This window comes from Mytilus galloprovincialis, chromosome 9, assembly GCF_965363235.1.
Source record: "Mytilus galloprovincialis chromosome 9, xbMytGall1.hap1.1, whole genome shotgun sequence".
Classification (NCBI taxonomy): Eukaryota; Metazoa; Mollusca; class Bivalvia; order Mytilida; family Mytilidae; genus Mytilus; species Mytilus galloprovincialis.
The window spans coordinates 57809028-57824010 of NC_134846.1; the positions used below are offsets into that span (position 1 = coordinate 57809028).

Sequence of the window (14983 nt, forward strand, 5' to 3'; positions counted from 1 at the left end):
ATACAAATCCTTGATCAAATTAAGAAGCCAAAATGAGTATAGCTAGTACTAAGGGCTAGTATCGCATACTTAGTTAAGTTTAAACAGTATTTATTAATGAAAAATTTAAAGAATAAAGTAGTAATTATTTATACAATCATGTTACATGAACTTCAACTATGTCAACTATGGGATTCGGAAACAAGTGTGGAAAAAAATATATAAATCCGTCTCTAATATCGCATACTTATTAAGTTTCTGTCGTTTAAATACACATTTTATTAATATGAATCGGTTAAAAACATATTCTCTGTATATAAATAGATTTGTTAATCCAGCTCGCCATACTTTTGCAACATTGACACCGGGCGTTGGCAAGGTTGCGCAAATAAATGCGCAGCATAGTATTTTGTATGCAAATAAGATGTCGTTAACGCCATCTTGATAAGAATTGTTTACTATTATTGAATCGGGGCATATCGACAAAAATAAGTGCCATCTAAGGCACATTTTAACGTTATCACCTCTATAAAGCCCCAGGATGGCTTCCACAGATCCTAAGTTGTCTACAAAGGAAAGAATAGTAAAGGGTAAGTCAATGGCTATCTCCGTTCAATACACAACAATATTTATGTCCGCCATATTGCCTGTCGGCCATGACTGCAAGTGATACTTTTCCGTTTACGGATGGTAATTTTGGCAGTCCTGATTCTTTAACAATTCATTATACTAAATTTTCTATGTGCTTACATATTTTGGTCATCAAGCGTTTCTGCATAAAGACTGCACGTCGAATAATCTGAATACTGACGTCTGCAGAGATTCTTTTCCGTTGCTGCATAAATTTAAAGGGAGACATCATCATAATCCCATTCCTTTCTGCTCATTTATGAACGACTTACGTTAAGGGACTTTATTAATGTTTTCTTCACTATACATTTGATGTTGATATTTTTCTAAACAGTATAAGGCCATTCATTGTTGCTATTTATAGAATTTCTTTTTTGGTCAGCTGAGGATTGTTTACACTACATTCAAAAGCCCTCCTTATTGTTCTCCTTGCATTCCTACATGTACAAACACACTTTTACTTAAATATATTGTAGATAACTGTAGTTATTGTGTTGTATGTTGTATATACAGTATTTTTATAAATAAGGGAATGTGCAGGATTGTCAGATGGACCTTTATAGCTATACACCTTATCGCTTATCCCGGCTGACCCAGTCGCTTGAACTTTTGAAGCATACAACAATCCCTTTTCCATTGTGGAGTCAGATATTTTGTTTTACGGGAACCTGTGTGATATCCAGTAATGACAGACAAATAGCGATAAGGTGTATTAGGAAATCTGGCCCTGTTGACTCGAGAATATGTCCCCCTTGAACTATTGACATCATACATCAATCAGTGCATTGTGTCAACATATATTTTGTATTGCGAGGTCAAATTTAGGGAACTTTTGTGATGACCTGTAATACACCTTATTGCTATTTGTCAACCATTAATTTGACATCACACAGGTTCCCGTAAAATTTTGATGGCACAATACAAAATATCTGACTCCGGGTCAGCCAGGATTAGTGATTTATATAAGGTGTATTGTGGGAAAACATGTATAGAGATGAGGTTTTTGGTACAAGTCAAATCTTCACTCTAATACAGTCTGCACCAAAAACTTTTTCAAATACTAGTCCGAATACCAATATTCTGACATTTTTCTTATTAATCCAAACAAAGTTTTGCAAAAACTTAATAGTCCGAATGAAATTTTACTAGTCTGGGGCATCGGACTAGTGGCTAACCGTGCAGACTGCACCCATAGAAAAAGTCAACTTGGCACCTGGTCAAATTGGCACCCATTTAATGCAGTGTGTGAAACCTTTTTTTCTTGGAACTCGCAAAATTGGAGAACAGATTTTATTTACAACTCGCCAAATTGAAATCCCACTTGCCAGCTTGGGCGAGTGTCTAAAATTTCTAACTCACCATTTATTCAGACGTTATTGTATGGATAAAATATTTTTAGAAATAGCTCTAAAGCAGGGCTTCCAAAACGGTCATATATTCCGGACATTTGTATAATATAACACATTTTGTGTTTCTCTGTTGAAATAGTTTTAAATTTTGTTTTCTAGGCATTCAGATGTTAAAATAATGTTGACTGTGATACATTGTACCCCAAATTTTGATATTTTGACTGTTTGCTTTACCCAATAATTGTTTTTAATATAATGGAATTCTATGTGAGTCTGAGAATCAGTGACTCTCATACAAGTGAGAGACTTAGCTATCTATAATAATGTCAGGTATAATCTACCAGTTTCTACATAAGGTAATGCTTGTACCAAATCAAGAATACAGATGTTATCAATTCGTTTAGTGTGTTAGAGGTTTTAGATTTTTTTCATTTGCTAAAAGACTGTCCGTTCTCAATTTTTCTTAATATTTCATCTTGCTGCTGACTATATAGAAATACAGAATTGGAAGCCTGCTCAATATTTTCACATAATAATTTTAAAGACTTCGAAGAACAATTCTTATTCATGTTTATCACACTTTAAATAACCGGAGACATTTATTTCTGTTCAAACATGATTGAATTGTGTAGAAATAAAATCAGTTATGGATATCAATATTTGCAGTTACGTATCTCATTGACAATTTATTTACTTCAGTTACCCATATCATCAAGATATTTTAGATGGCTGTTTTCTCCATTTCAGTGGTTGAATTATGAATAAAACATTTAGTATTTCAGTTTCAAATTTAGAATTACTTTTAAAAAAGACATGAAATACCAAAGAATAATACTGTACATTATTATTACAAAATTGACAAAAGAAAAATTGACCAGAAACATTGTCCGCCATCTTTGGATATACGTAACTGCAGTTACGGAGATCACATTTACCCCAGTGATTTTAGGAGGGACTAGCCAAAGTTTCCTTAGTACTTTAAGCTTACACAACATCAATAAGAGTGAAACTGCATTTTTGATAATCACCTGATAGAACCAATGAATACTGACTGGTATAATTTAGGCCAAAAAAAAAAATAGGTGTGTTTCCGGTCGCCCGACCGACCCTAACTTTTTTTTCCCGGAATAAAAAAAAAAAAAAAAAATCCGGATTTTTTTCGTTTTTTTCCGGAAACGGTTTTTGTTTAGTATAGCCTTTGAATGGCATCTTTTAAACGTTTGATTTCAAATAAAATTTTAATACAGTAAGCATTTGTGTGATACAGATTGAAGTCAAACAACGGCATGGCTTCTGCTATGGCCATCAGTCAAAGTGTGTTATCAATAACAATCGATGAGTGTCCACACAGGAACGAGAAAAAAAGTATAATAGCCCCATTTTCTAATTCTACCACCTTTATTGATATATTCAATCAGTATCATGACTTTGGATTAAAGAACAAAAAAAAAAAAATACCTACCTACCGACCCTAATTTTTTGGGGCATGCAACAGGAAACACACCTATTTTTTTTTTTGGCCTTATTAGGGAAGGAATAAGTCCTCAACTAATTTTGCCTTTTATTCCTCAAAGATATAATAGGAAGTTCTGTACATTTGTACATGTTCTATTGTATACTTATTGACTGGGTATAAGTGGAATAGTAAGTTAATTGTCCTGAGGAGCAACTATTGTCCTGAGGCATAGTTCAGTGTTCTCCCCAGGCCGATATGACGCTGCGGTGCCGCAGCACCTTCATAATATTTTCGTTAATCCCGCAGCGTCTTAATTGGCCGCTGTCCCTTACTACTTGATTCCGCAGCGTGTTAATTTTCACATTTTCATAATAAATGTTGGTTAAAATTGTCAAGTTGCTGATCACCGCTGAGCACTGCTGAGAGGTCGGTCAGTGTTACGCAATATCTGATAATATAGTTTTACCTGAGCCACGCTTATCTCAGCCTTATCGGACTATGTTATCATGTAATAGCGTAAATGATCATCAAGAAGATAGATATTTTCAGAAGAAAATTAAAAAAAATAAAAACTTCAGTGCAGAAATTGAAGAAATAGATCGCAAATACATTGTATTTATTTATATTTTAAGCATCGTGTGTGTGATTACTTGACCATTGAAATAACAATTTTTTTCATTGGTTGAGAAGAAGAATCTATTTAAACATGACCAATGAACATGTTCAATACACGTGATAGATTTGAATACACATTGCTGAAGATATTTACGATGAAAATTATGAATGAGAGTATTTGTAGTTGAAAAAATTAAAATAAACTTTGATTAAAGATAACGAGAAGTGATTTATTTTAATTGAAAGTGAAAAATGTTGCTTGCAAGGTAAATTCGTTTCAAACTGTCATATTATTAGAAATAAAATGATCATTGAACATTGATCGTGAGTCCGTGTGTCGGGAACGTTATATGTGACAATCAACACGGGTACGGAATCGCCGCGGCTTCTGTATTAGTGACTAGTAAATAATTTCAATGGTCTTAACTTTAACGAAGTTTGGTTTATATTTACCTGCAAAAGATACGTTTTAAAAATAATGCACACGGAAGCGTAAATAAATGTCAAACTACGGAAACTTGTCAGCTGTTCATTAAAATATTTTTGTTTTAAAAAGTTGTATACCAACTATCTCAACCATATTCGATTTTATTAATTCTGAATGAACATGTTCTCTGCAAATAACAAAGGGTGAATTCTAAGCAAAAGACATGATGGAAGTAGAAGGCTTTTTTTCAGATCAATGACTTCTAATGAAAAGGGGAATACACCTCCCTCTACACTCAGCTGTCAGTATAAGCAGATGTTATAATTACTTTTCATAATCCCAACCAAACACACAACACAAAGCAATATTGCATGTTATGATTAATAACTGATTGATTCAGATCACAAAAGATCACTATAAAAAAGGAGTTACGCACCCTTGAATTTTGCGCCTTAAAAAAATCCTGGGGAGAACACTGTAGTTGAGGGCAATAGTTGTATCCAAGGGACAATAAACTTGCTATTCCTAAAATATCCAGTCAGTAAGTGTTTTATTATATGGAAACAAACAACAGACAATAAATGGCGGTGATAAATCAACTATCGTAATATTTAAAAAAAAGAAAATTAGCCATAACGTTTACTTCAGATGTTTTCAAATGCTAAGGCTATGTCTTGCACTGATGTCAAACCTATACTAGATACAAAGGTAAAACACGACGTCGTTACTCCTGCGTTACTTTCAAAATCCTCCAATCGCGTAACAGCTGTCGACATTTAAAATTCCACGAAATATAATGACCCTTGCGGTGTGAAACACAGGTCCAATAGACTTTAGTTGGAAATTTTTTACCGGTCCAATAGTTCAAAGCTTGTAATTTGAAAAATAGTGAAAATATTGTGTACTTATTTTATATAGAAAATGATAACTGAGGTATAATAAACATTGTTGTCAAGTCAGATTTGATTTATTTTGATTTTTAGGTGTTCCCTTTCCACCAAGTCACAGATTGTCAGATAGTGAAGTGTTCGACAGTAAAGATAAACCAAGACCAGATGTTCTCAAACAGCATTTTATTTTGGAAGGAAGATTACAGGAAGAGGTTGCACTTAAATTAATCAACAGAGGAGCTTCCTTGTTGAGGCAGGAAAAAACAATGATAGACATAGAAGCACCAGTCACAGGTAACTACAATATTTATGTTTATTAGTGAAAGAAGATGCTTGTTGTATCCATGCAGGGTTAGAAATCAAAAAAAATCCCTAGCAGCGATCTATTATGGACTACATACGCTATTGGCACAAAATTTATTGAAATGTCCCATTCTTATTTTCTAAAAGGGTTGAAACAACGCAGTAGATTATTAGTTGGCGCATACTTGATTTTTCCTGTTCTCCAGTCTCAAAAGGACTTGGTGACTTATAAGTTGAATTGCAAAGTTTAAGTTGCCTTACACAATTTGAAGTCAACTTTGATATAGTCTAGGTTCTCACTAAGCTATTTATTTCTAGTGACCCTTCATTTTAAAAATTTATTATATCAACAAGGTTTTGGAAGATTTTTAAAGAAGAGTTATGCTCCTTGGAAATAGAAATGATATGATAAACAACAATGATTTGCAAATTCATGTCTACATTTCTTGTAGGTAATTTATGAAAGCTTTTAAGAAATATAAACTAAAAAAAAGTAATAAGTCATTGCTGATGGACCAATACAATCTGAGAGGGGCATTGGCACACCCTTTACATATAAATAGGTTAGGATATTTAAAGCTAGAATTTAAAAAAAAATTGATTGATAGATCTTCTTTCAATCTTTTTATGCTCCACTTTATAGTGGTTTTATGTTTTTCAGTGTATTAAATTAGAGTTTTTACCCCAATTTCATGGTCACTGAACATAGAAAATGATTCCCACTTTTAACCTAAAAATGATTCCCACTTCAGGTTAAAGTTTTGTTCTAGCGTAGTTTTTGATGACGTTAAAGTCCAATAAAATTAAAACTTAGTACACATGTTACTACATGTTCATAAATTCATATTTATATATGTTTAAACACCTAGATTCTGTTGATATGATGATCAGCATTTAGGGTTAGTCTTTGGTTCACTTTTTCTAGACATCAATAACTTCATCAAGCCTTCATGGAATTTTATGAAAATATTTATTTTCATTTTTCCCATATATTCTACTCACTGATAAATGGACTTCATATTTAGATGTAGACAGATGTTAAAGTTTTTCAATTATCAATATCTTTTTTGTCACAACTTATTGAATTTGAAGAGAATTTGGACAGGAGCTATTCTTATGATCAAAATACAATACCCAGAGCTAAATTTTAAGTTTAAAGTTTAACCTTCAATATATTTTAAACAGGCAGCCAAAGCAATTATGAAGAACCCTCTTTAAACAATTATCAACAAAAAGTTGTAAAAACACATCTTTAAGTGAAGTGTTGATACTTTTGACCACAAAATGTGTTTAAACTATAAAATTTTAACACCATTATTATTGCTGGTACCTTTTTGTAATCAGCTGATTATTGATTTTCTGTCAAATCATAATGCATGACAAGTTCATGGTAAAATGAAGGGTTGACTGTTGAATGAAAATGTTAAAGGATCATCAAAGAAAGATTTAAGAGGTCACATTCTTATATGAGAAAGCCTTATGACAGTAATTAGATAATGACTACTGCCAGCAGAATCTCTCCTTCAGTGTGTTACCAAATGTAAAAAATTAATTAATTTAATCTGCTATACTACAAATGTAACCTTTAAAAGTTGCTTTCTGTAATAAGAAAGCTCAAGCAATTTTATATGAATTACTAAAGGAAGCTAAATAATGTAACCTTATTTGAATATATATATATATATCCTGCATTATGTTGAAGACAGTGTTGTTGCTTATTTCATACAGTAAAGATTAACGTAATGAAACTGAAGGGAACATTTATAAATAATCTTGTAATATTACTAAGTACATATCTATTGTATTAAAATCATATTTTATATGTCTGTCAGCATTACCTGTAACAGATAATAGGTGAATAACATTTCGCAAGTGATTGGAAGTTATTGATAAGCTTAATTCTGTTCGATGGTAATTAAGTGAAAATTGATCTGATTATGACCTTGATATTGGAAAATCATTGACAGCACACATCTATAAAGTGTGCAGTCTTCTTGCTCTAACAGATAGATGGAATTGATACTGACAACATACTTGTTTCTGTAATAGAAGTGTGATTACTTTAGCAGACATCTTCACCATGCCCCACTGAACTAACTTGGGATGCCAATCAAGAATAACCTTGTGTTGATAGATTTAGTGTAAAACTAGTAGGACCAAAATTATTCTTTGTAGTAATCTATTTCACTCTATTAGTATTAACATTTGGCAATAAGGTTTATACAAAGTTCATCAAATGCAGCAAAAAGGGGCATTTAAATTATTTACCCAAGTAGCTAAGCCTTGAAAAGGGCTGTATTGCTTTTCATACATGTACAATGTACAAAATACAGTTGAAAGACAATTATGGCATACTGACAAGAAATTCATAACTTTGTTAATGTGCTTACTTCTGATGAACATGAAAGTAATTGTTTTAATACCTCATTAGCATATTTTATAGATTGAAGTAATATGCTTGTTTGTTACAAATCATAAACATCCAAAGAAACAAAAAGGAATAAATCTGAATGTTATTTTCTTTCTCTTCATTCTAATTTTTTAACCAAAAAAAAGTAGAATTTTTTTACATTTAATTTGGCTCCAACTGTTAAAGAAACAGCATGCTAGTTTTTAAGATCAAATTTTTATACACCAGTGCTTTAATATGTTTTCATTCAATAAAAATGACACCAATAATAATTTGCAATGCTTTGAACTTTTCATGGTAAGGTCATGAAGGTTAAACACTGAAATATCAGCCAAAAAATAGGATATCAATATATATTGACAACTACACTCTGCAGGTGTGTTTCAATGTTATCATTGAAGTCTTTTCGAAATCTCAATATATTATTATCAGAGCAATATTTTAAAAGAAAAAAAATACAAAAATGATAACCAGTCCATCCAGTCACTAAGTATAAGCTTTTTTGGTGTAACAAATGTTCTACAGTTTTAAATTAAGGGCTTTGAATTCAATGCAATTCATAAGACGAGACAGTAAGAACTGAAAGGGATAATATAATCATGATAATCATTGATTGAATTAGATAATATAGTTGAAGTTTTCTTAATAAGTTAACCAAAATTGTTTGTTTCACCTAAGTTTTGGAATTAAGACTTGTGCACCAACTTATAAATCTTATATTGTCATACTGTATGTATCTGTCTCTTAACCCTTTCCTCCATTGAAATTTTTTTTTTGCATACTTGATTCGCATAGGATTTTTTTTATAAAATGCTGAACATATGCTTTAAAGTATTAAGGCATTGCGAAAAACAACTATTTCATCAAATAAATTTAAGTCGGATATTCCCATCATATTCCTTTTCATATTGGATACAAATTTTATTAAGTCAACTGCAGACACTTTGTAGTCAAAGTGTTTCAACTGAGGTACTACACAGGTGTCAAAAGGCGTCATTATGGAGTAAGGGGGTGGCGTCAAAAGGCGTCATTATGGAGGAAAGGGATATTTCAAGAAGACGGGAAAGATTGAACACTTCATCATTAAATATGTATAGCGTACAACTGCTCGCCTTCTGAACACTTAATGCAGCATATTTTCATTACATCATTCTAAAAAAGATGTATCAATTTGTTAAAACAGATGTACTTGTACTAAGTTGTAGGATCATTCATATTTATATCAGATATCCGTTTTTTTTAATCTGATTAAAAAGCAGCAATATGACCATGACATTGTGATTTCACTGACATTGGAGTATATAACTGAAATTGTCTAGTCACTACTAGTGTGTAACAAATTAATTTTTACTTATACAACATATGTATATATATATTCTTTCTACTTTAAGTTTGTGGTGATATACATGGTCAGTTTTATGACTTGATGAAACTTTTTGAAGTGGGTGGTCCTCCTGCTACAACTCGCTACCTCTTCCTGGGAGATTATGTAGACAGAGGATATTTTAGTATAGAGGTAAGTGGAGTGAAAAGTTGTTTTTGAATGTATTCTCATCAGCATGAAAATTAATTCCTCATAAATATTGAATAGCAGCCTTTTTAGGTATTAGCTAGTATTAATATGGACTTGTAGTACATTTTTGTAAGTGATGTCTTTCCTCATAAATATCCGACTGCGATGGGTGCATTGGATATCTCTCTTGCAACAGGTTTTTATTTTCTTAACATTGATTTCTTTCAAGGTCTTTTACCATTGCTAATAATATCTTATGGGAGAGAACTAGCTGTGAAAAAGTAACTGAAAATGCCATTTATCATCCTGGATGAATTGGATTAAAAGATTTTATAAATTCTGGGGGAAATATGCTAATATTTTATTGAACTGAAAGTGAAAAAGATGTTAACGTCAGGATCATAAAATTTCTGGTGGTAAGTTGAAAAAAAATCAATAGTTTGAAGGCAGTCTCCCACTATGTTGTCAGGAAGATGCAAATGGTTTGATCTAATTGGCTAATCAAGTTGTCTAATCTGATTTCATTCAAAGCTTTGACATGTTGCTGTTCACTTGTGGCTTTTTCTTTGTATGTGAATAGTAAACTGAAAGTGTGGTTATTTATACAAGATTTTTCAAGGTCCTACCTAATTACTGTCTTGTGATTCATTTGGTGTTAACCACTGAACCATGAAGCAGAAGCAACACATACTGACTTGTGGATCACTTGTTTTATTGCTTGGTCCTCTTGTAATGTTTGTGTCAAATATGTGAAAAATGTAACTCACTAACTGTTTATAATAGCTTGACACCAAACACACACTCCTGGCAAACTTGGCTAGTCTAATTTTAACCATGGTATTCAGAAATTGAACTTTAGGGTCATCTGGATTCACCTGTGGAGTCCTCTTGTAATGTTTGTGTCAAATATGTGAAAAATGTAACTCACTAACTGTTTATAATAGCTTGACACCAAACACACACTCCTGGCAAACTTGGCTAGTCTAATTTTAACCATGGTATTCAGAAATTGAACTTTAGGGTCATCTGGATTCACCTGTGGAATCATGCTGTGATACTTGACAAAAAATATAAAACATGAAAGATGTGGATAAACATGTTATGTCACCTTCAAAGACATTTTCTAGCAATAGATTGACTTACAGTTTATTTTTTTTACAAAATTATTTGACTTACCTTATATCATGTATATATGCTGTTAATAAAAATGTAAATGGATGGAAAAATTGAACAACTTATAGTCAATTTAAAGTAGTTTGATGAGAGAAAGTGTTTGGTACTACTGTATCTGCACTTATTTATTGTTTATCATTATAAATGAATGCACATGCTTTCTTGTGAATTTCACACTAAAAGCATTACACTCCTGAATTTTTTTTTGGTACATACTGTTACCATCCGTGGTAGTAAGAAGTTAAGAACCAACTTATAATACATAACCTGACATAAAAAAACATCATGTACAATATTAAACGAGACTGCAAAGGTTAAAGGAAAGTAATCATTCAATAAATAAAAGCCCCCCCCCCCCTAAAACAGTCTAAAGATATGAATATATTTACTGTGGCTGAAAATTGAAACCTACCAGACATCTTTTTAAACAATTTTCATCTGATTTCTATTTTCAGTGTGTATTGTACTTATGGGCTTTAAAGATCTTATATCCAAGCACATTTTTCTTGCTACGAGGAAATCATGAGTGTCGGCACCTTACTGAATACTTCACATTTAAACAAGAATGTAAGTATATACAGAATATTGTTAGATTCATCATAAAACATATTACATCGGTATACATGTACATAATATTCATTTAGTAACCAATCAAATCTCAACATTTGATCAACATGCATTTAAGTGAATAGATCAGTGTTCTTTACACATTTTCTGGAGTGTTGCATCTGTATATTACATTACATGTTATACTGGAAATTATTACCAAAAGCTTTACAATGAATATACACTTAATATAACAGATACTTAAATTTGGTATCATTCCTTTCCATAAGTCTTTTATAAAATCACTGGGTCTGCTGAAATCAAATTAAGTCTTTTAAGGGAGTTAACTTTAATTTTATATCTGATGACCCTGTCAAGAAACCCTCTTAGCTGTCTACTCTTGGCCAAAAATTACATGTGTGCTTAGTAATAAAATATTTAAAAAATTAAAAATAACGGCTTTCAGGAGCCTCTAATTGAAAATTGACATGTTTTCAATGTGTGATTTATCTGCAAAGTAAATACAGCATATATCTTTGCATTAAGTTTGATTGTTTACAAGAGTGAGATTATATTGCAGTTTCAGCTAATTACATCACAGGGTAAAAATACCTAGCTTTATTAAATTGATTAAGTGGATCTATACTAGTTATAATCATAAGTGTGAACAATTGATCATCAGACATGACCTGTCTGTATATGATACATATTGATATAGTATCTGACAGAACTTAGTCTCAATACACTGTACAGCAAAACAAACATGTATTGATTTTGTCTCTGTTTAAATGTCAATTGTTCCAGGTGAAAAGAGTATTAATTACAACCACACATAAAATATATGTTATATAGAAGGTGTTAATAGATCTATTGATAAAGCTACATTCATTATATTGCAATGGGGACATCTATTGTTGATAACTTGTATAGAACTGATCATGAAAAAGCTGCTTACAAACATACAACAGAATGTTTCAGGATAAGACATATAACTTGTTAATCTTCCAATTGTACATATAAATGTCCCCCCTGCAGTATTGTGATTGAGAGAAATAGGCTATGGAAGTAATCTGTCAGAATATCTATCTGTTGTTCAATTGTAAACATGTTTGTTTGGGAGGTTCCTTTAACACTACTAAATTGTTGTTTATGAATTATAGTATAGTAACTCGTGTTGACATGATGTTCAAAATATCCCCTGTGTTACTTTAATATTTAAGTCATTTATTCACCTAATCAAAAAAAAAAAAAATAACATATTTAAGCTTTAGACAAAGGACTTGCTTTTTTTGTAACAGAAATTTAAATTGTATACTTGAAAGGAAAGTCTTGATAGCTGAAATATGTCTGGCAATACTGAAATACTTGATTTACATTTCAGTTAGTTATTGATTTTCTTTTTTAGGTAAAATAAAGTATACCGAAAAAGTATATGATGCATGTATGGAAGCCTTTGATTGTTTACCATTATCAGCTTTAATGAATCAACAGTTTTTATGTGTGCATGGTGGATTATCACCAGAAGTTCATACATTGGATGATATCAGAAAAGTAGGCATAAGATTGATCTTCCTTCCTTAGTCATTTCAAAAGGATGTCAAACATAGGCAGGAGTCAAACAAACTTTCGCTCAGTTCAGATATAAAAAAAAAATTTAAGATTCTGGTCCTTTATCGATACTTGCAAAGTAAAGTCATTCTTTATTTATCTGTACCAGTCAAAGAAACTTTCGCTTAGTCCAGATATAAAAAAAAAACCCTTTTAAATTCTGGTCCTTTATTGATACTTACAAAGTAAAATCATTCTTTATTTATCTATACCCATTCTACTTTTTACAAAACAGAACAAACAACTTATTGTCTGCAATCCTCTATAACAGTGTATAAAGTCATTGATTATATAGCTTTTACCATTTGTGTCATACTATCAATGATGTCCTTGTTTACATGTAAGAGTATGAAAAATGCTGGTTCCATAATCTAAATCAGTATAATACATGCAATACAATGGCCACACAAAAATATTTGTTTAGGGTTGGAACCGTTTCTTCTCTGATAAGATAAGGAAGTGAAAAAAGTTATGTGGAAGAATTATATTTTTCATGTCAATAAATGTCAAAACGAAAGCTTTTTAGATATATTCAGTCTTCATGAATTGGGCTGAGAGTTGTTTATTTTAACGATTTATAAGTTATGTTTTACATTATCAGTTGGACAGATTTAAAGAACCTCCAGCATTTGGTCCAATGTGTGATCTTTTATGGTCAGATCCATTAGAAGATTTCGGAACAGAAAAGACAACAGAGCACTTTACTCATAATAGTGTCAGGGGTTGCTCATATTTTTACAGGTGAATATTTAAATTGAAGCAAATAAGATAATGAATTCCTTTGAAATTTTTAACATTTTAATCATTTTAAATGTTGTAAACATAAGTGACTACTTTGTTGTATGTTAGCCAAATCAGTAAGGTTAAAAGGTAATCCAAACAATTTTGATGTTGATATATATTTATTTGTTAATTCACAAGAAAACCTTTTTCAAAAAACTAAATTAATCATGTAAAATTTTGATGAGTTTATCAATCTGAAAGGTTTGGTACAGGTAAAATTTAATAATGAATATCATAAAGAATTTATTTTGATTTTCAGCTATGCAGCATGTTGTGATTTTTTACAGCAGAATAATCTATTATCAATTATACGAGCTCATGAAGCGCAAGATGCTGGGTGAGTTTACAACCTTGTAGAAGGATCATAGTTTAACATTTAAAGGTCCAAATTAAATTTTCTTATGCAAACTACTTAACTAATGAACCACAAAATAAGAAGGCAAAGTCCTTTGATGTTTCCAATACAGATTCGGTTCACTTACTTCCTTGGCATCTCTTCAATAATTAAATTCAATAAGTGTCTCTAACTTTAATGTGTTACCAAGGCCAAGCTTTAAAGATATCTCCTTAATGACATAAGATGCAAGTGATAAATTGGAGGAAAATGACAACCATTGGACTACTCGCACTTGGCTATTAGCTGTGGTCACACCTTACCAAATAGCACGAATTGAGGCCTAACAGATGAAAATAAAAGTTGTCAGTTGACAAAATTGTTATCCATTGGAAGTCCTTTGATGTACTTACCAAATAAAACAGACGCGTAACGAATGCAAAACGAACACACACTGGATATGCAATGTACGAGAAACGGAAACATACCTTACAGAATGGATGTCAAACATACATCCAACGGACGAGTACCTCATAAAACGGACACCTAACGGAGGCGTACTAGTAAAACAGATGAACAAGATGTATGGAAAAATTAAAGGCCACAATAATAATACTAAATTGCATAAATATTCAAATTTCTGTGCAACTGGTTTTGGTTGTTCTTAAAAATGCCGCCAAAGGGTAGTGTCTGGCCTGAATAAGAACTGCTTGATAGTGAAGATGTGGCCTTACTCAAAGATCAATTATAAATAATAAGAATTCATGACATTCAAGAAATCTGACATACTAATAACTGGCATTTCTGACGGGAAATTCTCAATTGGCATTTATCCGTTTCAGATCCTTTCATTATCCGTTATAAGTCTGGTAAAAGTCCATTTCACATTCGTTCAACATCCGTTTTACATGTTAAAGGTCTGGTAGAAGTCTGTTGGTGAATTTGTCTACCAGACCTTCAACAGATG

At 31.8% G+C, this 14983-nt stretch overlaps 1 protein-coding gene across 8 annotated transcripts in view; it reads left to right on the forward strand.

Moving 5' to 3' along the window:
- The first annotated feature begins 377 nt into the window (after positions 1–377).
- LOC143045408 (protein phosphatase 3 catalytic subunit alpha-like) overlaps positions 378–14983 on the forward strand; it is a 30548-nt gene continuing 15942 nt past the window's right edge. For 5 of the 8 annotated variants that reach the window (XM_076217885.1, XM_076217887.1, XM_076217883.1 and 2 more), the window contains exons 1-7: positions 378–569; positions 5440–5640; positions 9451–9575; positions 11201–11312; positions 12697–12842; positions 13501–13640; positions 13942–14019. In XM_076217885.1, coding sequence (XP_076074000.1) covers positions 521–569; positions 5440–5640; positions 9451–9575; positions 11201–11312; positions 12697–12842; positions 13501–13640; positions 13942–14019 — 851 coding nt within the window. In that variant the 5' untranslated portion in view covers positions 378–520. The remainder of the gene's footprint in view (positions 570–5439; positions 5641–9450; positions 9576–11200; positions 11313–12696; positions 12843–13500; positions 13641–13941; positions 14020–14983) is intronic. The other 3 variants (XM_076217884.1, XM_076217886.1, XM_076217888.1) reach the window with 1 other exon arrangement.